The sequence below is a fragment of the Salvia hispanica genome, chromosome 4 (genome assembly GCF_023119035.1).
Source record: "Salvia hispanica cultivar TCC Black 2014 chromosome 4, UniMelb_Shisp_WGS_1.0, whole genome shotgun sequence".
Classification (NCBI taxonomy): domain Eukaryota; kingdom Viridiplantae; phylum Streptophyta; class Magnoliopsida; order Lamiales; family Lamiaceae; genus Salvia; species Salvia hispanica.
In genome coordinates, this window is record NC_062968.1 from 725,665 (window position 1) to 738,914 (window position 13,250).

General features: G+C 37.1%; 2 protein-coding genes across 2 annotated transcripts; one reads left to right on the top strand and one right to left on the bottom strand.

The window, feature by feature from the left end:
* Positions 1-1,417: 1,417 nt before the first annotated feature.
* On the bottom strand, positions 1,418-2,426 carry LOC125224507 (protein RESPONSE TO ABA AND SALT 1-like). Its single transcript, XM_048127916.1, has one exon. The coding sequence runs from the start codon at positions 2,253-2,255 to the stop codon at positions 1,590-1,592; it is 666 nt and encodes a 221-aa protein (XP_047983873.1). The 5' UTR covers positions 2,256-2,426; the 3' UTR covers positions 1,418-1,589.
* A 7,647-nt stretch (positions 2,427-10,073) lies between these two features.
* Positions 10,074-12,287, top strand: LOC125219366 (protein DETOXIFICATION 48). The gene is made up of 2 exons (XM_048121330.1): positions 10,074-10,357; positions 10,451-12,287. The coding sequence occupies exons 1-2, from the start codon at positions 10,232-10,234 to the stop codon at positions 11,942-11,944; spliced, it is 1,620 nt and encodes a 539-aa protein (XP_047977287.1). The 5' UTR covers positions 10,074-10,231; the 3' UTR covers positions 11,945-12,287.
* The last annotated feature ends 963 nt before the right edge of the window (positions 12,288-13,250 follow it).

The following is a 13,250-nucleotide window of genomic DNA, read 5'->3' on the forward strand; positions in this document are numbered from 1 at the left end:
TCCGCCCAATTCAAGGGCTGGGCTACCCATTTTCTTTAGGCCCAGAGCATTTCATTTAATTGGGTCGGGTTGTTGGGCCATTAGTGGATCCAATTGAAAAGAAGACTACTTTGTGTAAGATATTAATCACAATTCATAACTAGAAATTGTTATAGCTATTTTTAATCATTCAAATTATAGAAACTATTAAGCTATCGTAATATTCTTTGATTACTAGTAGTATTTGTTATCTATTTAAATTAATATTTGATGGTAAACTTTCTTATGAGGATTAGCCGAAATTAAAGATTCGATAAGACACATAATTACTACGTCAAATGAGATTCAGTATACTACAAAAAATTTATAAGTTTTTAAGTTATTATGAAATTTCTTTTGTATCTCTCTTTAAAATTAATAATTGATGGTAAGCTTCCTTATCAGATTTGGATCGAACCAAGATTCAGTTAGACACTAAACTACGTCGGATGAGATTCAGCATCCTGTCAAAATCGAAAGATTCAGTTAAACTTACTAATTTTAGGCCGAATTGAAAGATACGGTGAGACAATTAATTAAGTCGAATAATATGCAGTATCATACTATTAAATTAATCTTATTCGAAAAAAAATTGAATTTTTTCAACTTTTTTTTAATTGTATTCGCTCTTAAACGAATTTCTTACCTGAATAAATCCATAGTTTTGTGTTAAAATGACAACCCCTCTTAAAGTGACACCGTGACACCACTTATACAGCAATATTATAAATGCTACACAGCAATATTACAAACACTACACAATAATCTATAGATTGATGTATAGTGTGTCGGATATTGCTGGACAAAAAAAATTGTTATATAAGGTACAGCATATTGCTGGCCGTCTTTTTTGGTGGTCTTTTTTTTTTGCCACGTGACAGCTTATTATTCGTCCACGTATACAAATAATTGGCTAGAAATGGTGGTATGGTGTTATTTTAAGAGGTGGTGGCACCCTAACATGTCCCTAAATCCATATACTTAAAAGTGATATTGACATCTAATATCACGAAACTTTCAAAAAGTTAGGTTTTTCCCACGAACTTTAAAATTGACAAATAATATCACGAACTTTACCTCTTGTTTGTTTTTTTCCCACGAATGAAAAAATTCATGTTATTTTAATAGATTGAAGAACAATTTTGGAGGGTGTGCTTCAAGAAAAACTATCTTCAAAGATTGAAAAACTCGAAACTCTCAAAATTGTTGTTGAGAACTTACGAAAAAAAATCCGTTTATTTGAAGAATTTTTTCATTCGTGGGAAAAAACAAACCCGGGATAAAGTTCGTGATATTATTTGCCAATTTTAAAGTTCGTGGGAAAAATCCAACTTTTTAAAAGTTTTGTGATATTAGATGCCAATATCCCCTGATAATACTAAAATTCAACAAACCCGAATCATAATTCAACATTACCTTATATTATAATTTCCTCCGATTTCATAAACTTTTAACTATAAACCGTTACTTAAAGGTAAAACAGAAAACAAAATTAGTTAATAGATTCCAACATAAAACAGAATTTCCAACGGAAAAAGTCAAACCTCTCTCCCTCTTTCAGTCAAACCAGTTTAACCGTCTCTCTCCACTCCCCACCGCCGCGCCCGGAGCTGAAACCGCCCCACCGCCGCCAGAAACCTCACCCCCTGCACCGGCCCCAGCGCCTCCACCACCTCCCCCACCGTCCACCCCTGCAGCTCGTCCGCCTCCCCCACCACCCCCCTCATCGCCGCCTTCACCTCCTCCACCGCCGCCCTCATCTTCTCCCCCGCCGCCGCCGCCCCGCCGCCGAATTGCTTAATCAAACCATACACCGGCTGCTCCGCCATCGTCTCCTGCACCCGCGCCATCGCCTGCGTGATCTCCCTCTCCCTCCGCCGCGACTCCGCCTTCACCTCCTCGATCCGCCGCCGCTGCCCCGCCGCCAGCTCCTCCTCCGCCAGCGCCGCCTCCATGATCGGGAACAGGATCGACGGCCGGAAACCCGTGATCCACAGCAGCGACCGCTCGAACGAGCTCATCCACGGCGGCGACATCGACACGAACACGTCCTCCTCCACCGCGGCCGCCTTCTCCCGGTAGAACTCCCGGTAGTGCTCCATCACCCGGGGGATCATCTCGCGGCACTCCCGCTCCCGGTCAAAACCGTCCACTGGGGACAGTAGCGACTCGAGCCGTCGGAGGTAGTCCTCCTGACGGCTCAGCCACCCTTCATAAAAAGTACTAAAATTCGCCATTTTTAAATATTATCTAAACGAATCTTATTGGTTAGAGGAGAAACGTCTGGTTCGATGAATATTCCTAATTGGAATAGTCAATTTATAGGTGGAAAAAATACAACGTGGACTTAATAGTTAAGGATGTTTGGTGGCTACAGCAATGAATTTATTTATTTGGAATAAATAATTTTGGCTTAGGAATTAAGGATATATTGAATTTCTTAATGAATAAGAATTGGGTTGTTGGTGAATATAAAGGAGGGGAAAGCGGTGCTTCGGCGGAGTAGTTTGTCGCATTACAATTTTTACAATTATTGAATATAGTCATATATGAGGTGAAATCATTGAATATGGCCATATACATAGGTAGTGAAATCATTGAATATAGTCATTTGTGGTGACTCATTGAACATGCTCTTATTTGGGTACATAGTGTTATGACACCTTGGATGAGTTACAAATAATATATCAGCCTATGTGTAAGGATAAGTTAGAAAATAATATGCTTATTAGAAAATAATATGCCTTCCAACAATTTTAAGTTAGAAAATAATATGCCTTACAACAATTTTGGAAATTTTAAATATAGAAAATTTATTGTCTTCTATCAAATACTCCATATGAAGCCTATAAATTTATACTCCGTCCATATTAAAAAACTAAAAACATTTAAAATGGCACAGATTTAATGCGCAATTAATATAGTAAATGAGAAGAATTAGTAAAGTAACAGAGAGAAGAAGACAAAAAGTAGTGAAAGTAGAGTTAGTGGATTGTGAGGTCCATGTCCTAAAATTGAAAGATTTTAAAGTGTCTATTTTTAAGGAACGGCCAGAGTCAGAATTTCAATACTAAAATTCCAAGAAAAAGAAAAATCTTAATTCTTCCATTTTAACCGTTGTAAAAATCTTTCGACGGTTGTTTGAATCTATTGCGAGGAGTACTATTTTTTTTATCATATGGAATATGGAAGTGTAATTAAGTTAGGGCACGAGTTTTAAAAAATTGTTGGAGTGTGTAATAATTGAAGTAAGGTACGTAGTGGTTGCTGGAGTATATAATGAAGTGAGGTAGTGGAAAGTGGAACCCTTTTAACTTTTTATATGTTTAGGATTTTGTTTTGTTTTATTTTTATAAAAATAATGTTATTTGAGTGTAAATTTCATCAAAATGAGGTTTAATTTTATTTTAAATATGGTAAATTCTAAATGAGACTCTTAAATAGGGACAAACAAAAATGACAAAATATGACTCTTAAAACTGGGACGGAGGGAGTAAGAGATTACTTATTAATTAGTCTTTCAAAAACATTGAAATATTTTAATTAGATTATTAAAATGTTGGTATAACATCATCTTTAAAATTTTCACAATTGTAACTTTTTGAAAAATGAAAGTTTTTTTTATCATAGGTACAAGCTGTACGTTGATCAGCAGAATACAACTATACAAGTATACAACTGCATGTCTTAGAGGTATTTAAAGCGTATCGAACCACCAACCAATATATTTATATACAATTTATGTATAGTTTATATGGAATATTTATATACAAGTAACTCAACATAAAAATATGATCCTCGTGTTGGCAGTATATATATATAGCTCATTCATTTATATTTATATAAACTCGAACAATTTAATTCCATATCTCAATTTGCAGTTTAGATGAACAATATCTGAAATAAATTTGATGACATTTGAAAGTTTAGGTGAAATTTAATTACATGTCTCAATTTGCAATTTCGAGTTATCTATTGACACCTAGTTTAAACGACAAAGTCTAGATACTAAGACGATGTTTGGTTGCCAGGATTCTGTCTGGTAAAATAATTTGATTCCTTAAATATTAAATTCCTGTGTTTGTTTCTGTTTTTAATCAAACTGGGAAAGTAATCAGAATCTCAAAACAAGGAAAGTTAGTACAACTTTCCAAGATTCTGAATCCTAACTTTTCTTAGGTATTCTTTTTCCAAGTTTTAGGATTTTTACATATTTAATGCAATATAGTATAGTTTTATTATTATTACATTAATTAATATTTCAAAAATAATTTAAATTATAAATCATACTTAATTTCAGTATAATAAATATTATTATTAAAATTATCATAATTATAACTATATTATTATAATATTTAAATATAATGTATAGTTCAACTATCTCCTAAATGTGGGTTATAGTTTATTTTTATTTTATTTTATTTTAATTTAATTTGGTATATTCATTCATAAAATAAATGTAACTTATTATAGCTAAAAATCCCTAAATCCAATTAACAAGTAACCTATTATTTAAATTATTTCAGTTAGCTCATCAGGATAAAGATTGATAGTGTCTATATATTTAAAAGCCCAATTTCTAAGTTCACTATAGAATTTATTAAAGCCCAATCTCTTAGTTCACTATAGAATTTATTAAAGCCCAATTTTAATTAATATAAAAGCCTGAAAAAGTAGCCCTTTTAACCAATATAATTAAAAATGCTATGTTCTTATTAAATTCGAACAAAATGAGATTCGAAAATCCAAAAGACGTAGTTGATGGGTTTAGACTTTAGAGTGGGCTGCAAACAAATTTTTGTTATACTTACTAATGGGCCTCAAAATGTTTTTTTATCTCTTCATTCCTTAAGAATATATCCAATTCGTCGTTTCAACGTCGACAAAAAATGTCCTCATCCTTTAATAAACCTACATAACTCCATAATATTTTACCATTGATATATCAATTCGTCACAACACATTCTGGATCGCAGGTGCGATGAATTACTCTACGAGCGAGGTTCTGTTTCAAGTCTTCCTTAACCTCGGAAATCTAAGAAAAGTTGACTATCACATCATCCTTAGTGTCACTCCGCAAAACCATACATGAGTTTTTCACCTCATATGGCTCCTCGTCCAATTCTTTCGAATGATTCCATCGTTCGCGATAAATACCATTTCGAAGACCCCCACTCACAAGTTCCATACCTTTCGGTCCCCTATTCCGATCATTATCCTCCCACGGATCGATCAATAACGACGTATTTCAATGCTACATCATTTGAAAGTGAAGTATATACTACTTGTTTAGTGTTAAATTTATTAAATTTCCCAAATAGATTAATTTAGTTCAGTGAAGAAATTCCTACATAGTGAGAGCTATGTAAGAATGCAAAACTACATATCTTATCCCTGTGAAATATTTTTGATGGATATTCTTTTTAAGTGATCATCATCAACCTCTTTCTTGGGAGAAAGAAAACACATCCACCATCACCCAATTGTACTAAAAAAAAAATCTAGCACCATCTTTTCAAAATCCTTGATTCCATCTATTCCAGAAAAATACTGAGAATCCTTTACATAAGCCCATGATCAAAACAAACAAAAGTTCTTCGTAGAGCTTCGTATGTCCTAGTCGTATATTTACCCAAACTAGTCCTAAGCTTCGCGAAGAAGCTAACACGACGTTGTCCTAAACCTCATCACCGTACTTTTTCTGCATTTCGATTCTATTTTCCAACACGTTTAACTATTAAGATAAGCAGCAAGGATTGATTCCCGGATGCGAAAAAACACATCATTTTCCACAGGAATTTGCTGCCCATTAACTTGATGTAACCATGGAATCTCATGCAATTTGCTCCATGAGCTGGTTAAGTGATTTTCCTTTTTCTTTTTCTTTTTTTTTTCTTATCTCAATTGAATTTTCGCAGTTGGTGGCTGCAAATCCACCAACTGCGCGTCGCCTAATCGAATACGAGCTTCCATACCCTTGTCTTCAGAAAGCATGGAGCTAGATTTTTGTGAAAATTCTACCTTTTCAGCATTCCTTTAGCTAGCTTTGGAATAGATTCTTATGCTTATTGCATTATCAGTATCTGAAAAAAGGTTATTTTGCCTCCTTGTAATTCTTTGTTACATACACAAAAAACATTGACCATCCTTTTGTTTTAGGACATTACCAAGTGTTCCAAAAATTTCCACTTCATGCACAAAATTTATGTTTTTTTTTTACCTTTTTACTTTTTTTTTTATTTTTTATTTGTGGTATTTGGCATTCGGAAAAAATCACCTAATACATTTGGTCGTACATTCTCTACTAGTAGTGTTGTTAAAAGCACGTGCATGAGGCGGAATCGCGCAAGAAAAGTGATTTCAGTTTGAAAATTTAAACTTAAAATCATGTTTTGTTTATTTATCTTTCTGGCTAAATCTGAACGTGTCCCGTAATTTTACCTAATCGACCTAATGCGCGAGACGGTCTTGAATAGGAGAAGGGATCATGAGGAGGCTAGACATCAACAATTGATACTTGTTGCCTTTATTGACATACATTGCTTCACTAGGTGGTGGAATTTGCCAATTATTCTTACACTGTGTATTGATGTTTTGTTTAGTGAAACAATGCATAATGTGATGCTTAAATTCCTCAGGCACTCTGATAAAGAATATAATAGTGGGTGCATATCAATTTATTTGGTGGACTCAAGAGAGACACCCTTCTTCTTTTATTATTTGTAAATACAGAATTTTGTCTATTTTTCAACACCAAAATCAAAGGTTAAGAGCCATTTGGTGAACCCCACTTACCATTTTTATTACACCAAATTCCATGTCTCTTGCTTCACCAAAAGGTGAAAAAATGTCCACTTTAGGGATGTTTTAATAATAGTAGAGTGAGTATATTTCAAGGCTAAATGTTTCAAGTTTTAAATTCATTAATGTTTCTCTTGAGTCTGAGTCAAATTTGTACATTTATCGTTATCCAGTGCGATTTGCAGTCTATTGAGGTTTATATTCAGTTTGATTTGGAGGCTAGAAACATGAAACATGCGCAAATCATAAAAAAAAATTATCCAATTTGATTTGCAGACTATTGCACATGAACAAAAGTCATATGGTCTTATTGTGGCTATAATATGTGTCATTAACATTTAGTGATGAACAGACAAACAACGGTACCCACACAAAAATGTTAATCATTTGACAACCGTAGAAAAATCATTATCCATTACAATTTGCAGTCTACCGTTGTACAACATAGCACATGAACAAAAGTCATATGGTCTCGTTGCAGCTATAATATTTGTCACTAACATTAATCTTGGCCCATCACACAACGATAAACCCCCGAATAAAAGAAAATCACGTATCACCGTCTCACATGAAAAACGTCATCCAATACGATTCGACGTTGCTAGACACAAACAAAGGTTCATACAAGTCTTGAACCGTCACACAACAATAACAACCAACCCACCTAGCCCCACACATGAAAAACGTTATCCAATACGACTCGACGTTGCTAGACACAAACAAAGGTTCATACAAGTCTTGAACCATCACACAACAATAACAACCAACCCACCTAGCCCCACACATGAAAAACGTTATCCAATGCGATTTGCAGGCTACTGCACACGAACAAAAATCCCGTGACGTGGCATCACTACACATACATACATACATGTGGTAGTTTTTCCGGGTGGAGATCTTTTTTGTGCAGGAAAAAAGATCGAGCTGGAAACACGAGGCCAGGGATGTTTCGAGATGATAATAATTCCATTCAAAATAAATGAATAAAAAAATTAATTACTGAAAATTTGCATGTTGTAATTTAGTTCTCAGAGTCTGAGAGTGGTGCGTGCGAATTATATTGAACAGAGCGATTATTATAAAGTGCATGTCGCCAGAGTGTGACAGAGAGGGCAGAGGGTGCCCCCACTTTTAGGCATTTTTGGTTGTTTTTGGTGTGTTTTTAAATGGATATATCTAATTTTATTTGATTGGGATTTTGGACTTACCAATTTTATTTGAGATTGTGTTTCCTCTCAACCAGTCTTGCCGGTTAATATTCACACACCCAATTTTTTTCAAGTTTTTTTATTATTTAAAAAAATTATACTATATCATATATCATAATCATAGTGGTCCCTTTCCCCCCACCCCATAACTTGTTCATCCATATTAATTAATTTCATTTTTATTGCAAACCCCCTTTTTGTTTATTTTTGGAAGCATTTGATATCCATGGGCTTCTCCCCAATACTAGGAATTCAATTCATATTATCTAATTAGATGTTGAGACATCCTTGTTGATTGAGATTGGGTTGTTCCGTCTTAGGTGGGTAATCATCATGTCTCTCATTTTCCTATGGATGATTATAGCATGCACCTCAGCAAAATCTGGTTAAATTTGGGTTTCGCACGTTACTAAAAGATGAAATGTGATCAAATGCAAACTCTAAATATTGTACAAATTCCAAACTTTGATCTGGAATGTTAGAAAAAATATCAACAGATGATAAAATAATAGCAATAGAAAATGTCAACACAATGTCAACGGTTGATGCTGTGTTGAAGTTGTGTTGACATCAAAATCTTGAAATTTTACACTGTGCTGACACTGTATTGACGTTGTGTTGATACAGTGTTGAAAAGTTTGGAGTTTGTACAATATATGAGTTTGCATTTTATCACTACTCGCTAAAAGATTGTGCATATGTAAAATTATATAGACATATATAAAAGAGAAGTTAATTAAATGAGAAAAACACAGCCAGAAATGAGATGGGACCTCATAGTGATTTATGGATGAAGTTGTGCCTCTCAAATTGGGCAAAGTAGCTAAGGTGTGTTTGGCTGTGAGAAATCGGCCATGGACAGCTCCGACTGCGGTACATCACATGGACTGTGAAGAAAAAATGTAACACCCCTCCCACTATGTGTGTTTTTTTGTTTGTAAATGGATAAATTGAAATTTTCACAATAGTCAATTATCCACAACTCATTAATTATCTAATATCCACACTCTTCATTGCTCATTTATACCGCATAGCTTGCTTCTCCATTGCAAATCCAGACATTTTACGTTGGAGACCCAAGAAGACATTTCATATCCTACTTAACAACATTTCTTTGAAATTGAAATCAATTTACAAAAGTATGTAACAAATTTCCAAAAATAGTATTCTTGCAACAAAGAAGAATAACATATATATAGAAATGAATTAGTCATATGATTAAAGTTGCAACATGGAATAAATTCATAAATCTCAGATTGAACTAATTAAAAAAATTTTAAAAATTATAATTTTATCATTTTAATTGAAAATTACATAGCTCATTTATCCAATATTCATAACAAAAAGTTAAAGGGTGAGAGACATGAGGGAATTAAATAAAGAGGGAGAAAGCCGAAAAGAAGTAACAAAAGACAACGAAAGTCGTTTTACGTCAGAAGCGATCAACAATCCGAATCAACTCGTCTCCAAATCAAAAATTCTGGATAAGCCACATGTTGATGCTATGTCACTTCAAGACACAACTAGCTATAGTGAGGGAATTGAATTTAGATTACTTGTCAATCCCATTCACCCTTTTCCACTTAGCATTAAAGATAATATATCTTTTTATTCTCCATGTTTTTCTTTCTTATCTTTAGAGGGGGAGGCGATTAAGCTACAGAAATCCCACCATACCTTAAATACCCAAAAAGATTACCTAAAAAAACTAATTCTTGGCTCAAAACAATGCCGTTTCCACCAATCATATCCATGCATTATTTAATTATGCTACTTAGATATAATATTGAGAATTTTCTGCATTTCCTCACTAGTAACACAGACGTCAATTTTTTATTTCACCACTCTTTACCACAAACACCATGAAAATTTTTATTGTCACTTTTATTTTTTGTACGATGAAAAGTGGAGATAGCCACCCCCCAAAAAAATATTGTAGCTAAGTGGCTTTTTCATAGCATTCTTCATTTTCGACACGTAGTTGATGCATATCGATTCTTGTTTATGTATATATAGACAATGAATGTTTGCCCTCCCCCCATCAAGTTTTGCAAAAACCAAACATCCTACACCAACCCAAAAAATTTGTCCATTTTTTTATTTGCTTCAACTATAGTCCCCCTCCCAAACTTTAGCACTATACCACTTTGTAGTGAAGAAAATAAACAACAACAAAAAAAAGAAGAAAAAAAAAAGAAGAAGGTATGTGCAATCCCAAGCCCTCTTCCCCTCCCTCCAATAAAAACCACTTCATAAACCCCATCAAGACCATGGATGCTGATTTTTCCGATGCAGACGACGACCTTCTTCGATGGCCTAGCACGTCTGAGGTACATTCAAATTATTTTTTTTTTTAAAATAAAATAAAATTCATAACACATGTCACACCATGATCATAAAATAATGTTTTTGATGAAAATTAGGTCCTTGAAGAAATGAAGGAGATAGGCAAAATCTCATGCCCCACAGCCATGACAGGGCTAATCCTCTACTCAAGGGCCATGATCTCAATGCTCTTCCTGGGCTACCTCGGCGAGTTGGAGCTCGCCGGGGGCTCCCTGTCCATCGGAGTAGCCAACATCACTGGCTACTCCGTCATCTCTGGCCTGGCGATGGGCATGGAGCCCATCGCCAGCCAGGCCTGCGGTGCGAAGCAGATGAAGGTCCTGGGCCTGACTCTCCACCGCACCATCCTCCTCCTCCTCGCCGCCGCGGTCCCCATCACAGTGATGTGGCTCAACATGAGGACTATTCTACTCTGGTGCAACCAGGACGAGGAGATATCGTCTGTGGCTCACACATTTATCGTCTACGCCATCCCGGACCTCTTTTTCCTTGCAGTGCTTCACCCGCTCCGGATCTATCTCCGGTGCCAGGGTATCACATTGCCTGTCAGCTATTGTTCATTTGCTTCTGTTTTCTTCCACGTCCCTCTGAACTACCTCCTGGTCGAGTATTTCTCGATGGGGGTAGCTGGAGTGGCGCTGGCGATGGCTCTCACGAATCTCAACCTTGTCCTTTTGCTCTGCGGCTATGTTTACTTCTCCGGTGTTTACGAGGATTCCTGGGTGGGCCCGAGCCGGGACTGCTTGCGTGGCTGGTCGGCGTTGGTGGGGCTGGCCGTGCCGACGTGTGTGTCTGTGTGCTTGGAGTGGTGGTGGTACGAGCTGATGATAATTCTATGTGGTTTGCTCCCGAATCCGAAGGCGACGATTGCTTCGATGGGGATTTTGATTCAGACGACCTCTTTGATTTATGTGTTCCCTTCTTCCTTGAGCCTCGGCGTCTCGATTCGAGTCGGGAACGAGCTCGGGGCCGGGCGCCCCGCCCGGGCCAGGCTCGCGGCCGCGGTCGCGCTCCTCTGCGCGGCGGCGATGGGGGTGGCGGCGATGGTTTTCGCGATTTTGATGAGGGGAAAATGGGGGAGGCTCTTCACGGACGACGCCGGAATTTTGGAGCTGACGGCGGCGGCATTGCCGATCGCCGGGATCTGCGAGCTCGGGAACTGCCCGCAGACGACCGGCTGCGGCGTGCTGCGCGGCAGCGCGCGGCCGACGGTCGGGGCGAACATCAACCTGGGCTCGTTCTACCTCGTCGGGATGCCCGCGGCGTTCGTGATGGGGTTCTGGCTGCGCCGCGGCTTCCCGGGGCTGTGGCTCGGCCTGCTCGCGGCGCAGGCATCCTGCGCCGTGCTGATGCTGGCCGTGCTCGGGCGCACGGACTGGAGGGCGCAGGTCGTGAGGGCGGAAGCCCTCGCGGCCTCCGCCTCCGCCACCACCGCCGCGCAGAGTAATAACAGTAACATTCTGCCGGTCTGCGCGGCGGAGCTGGCGGTGATTGGTGTGTGTGGGAATGATCACACCGCCGCCGCGGTTGAAACGGATCCGCTCATCATAAATACACAAACATTGCATTGAATTAATTTAGGGTAGCTTCATTTTTTTTTTTGTTTTGGGTTTTATTAGAGGAGAGTGGAGAAAAAATCTTGGGTTGGAGATGTACTTAGTGGTGGATCCGGGTGGGGTCGGGTGGACCGGCCCACCGTCGGCTCGGAGAATTTCGGCCTTTCGAGCTGTCTCTGCCTTCAGATGCTGGGACTACCCTGTTTATTGCGTTCGACCGTACGAATTCTATTTACTGAATTCGTTGTTGATTGTATTTACTAGCGTTCTCGATTTGTACCGTTTCACGCTGTAGAGATGTTTTATTTCCATATTCCTTCACTTTTATTTAACCTATAGTAAATGATCGTTGAAGACATGTGTACTTTCTTATATTTAATGTTCTTAAAGTTTTTAGTAATAATTAATACTTTTTCTATTATTAGTGGATTTTATATATTTTTTACTGTCCAATTATAAGCGACTTGTTCTAACAAAACACAATTTTTTCAAAAAAAGATGTCAATATTGTATTGGTTATACATACGTGTGTGCGTGTGTTTTTGTGTATGTTGATGAAGTGTAATAGTCTTATATTGCATGCTTGGTGGGATTTTAGTGTCAGAAAATTAGAGAAAAAGGTTAAGCTGTCGGTTGTTTTAAGGGCTTGGAAAGAGGAAGGATGTACCTGCCCTTTTACTCATGTTTCCCTTCCCAATTATGTCACAACATTCTCTACCTAAAATGGAATGTTACAATATTTATTCCCCTTTTTCTCCCCAATAATTCCATCATTTATTACACTACCAACCCCAAACATAATCATTTTGCTTCAAACTACATTGGGTTCTTTTATTAGTTTAATGTTGTCATATCATCACATTTAATTTCACCACTTTATTATATAAATAAAAGAACAAATGGGATATAATCATGTAATGCAACATATGGCCTACGTAAATTAACATAATCGATCGACCCCACTGTCAGTCGATATAAGTCTGAAAACTCTATTAAATTCAGTCTTTAGAGCTGTCATTGGTCCTAGTCCTTCGAGCATGAGGTTCACTTTTGTTCTTCGTCTGTCGTCTACTGTTAGCGACTATTGATGAACCACATTTGTCTTCCAACCGCATAAATATATGTATGGTTTTAATAATAATAACAATAATAATAATAATAATAATAATAATAATAATAATAATAATAATAATAATAATAATAATAATACAGTAATAATTTTTGAATGAAGTGATTGAATGGTGAGGCCCAAGCTCATTGACTCTCATGTAGTCTATGTATATCGAACAAATATTTTTGTGGTACATTTTGTGGGACTCAG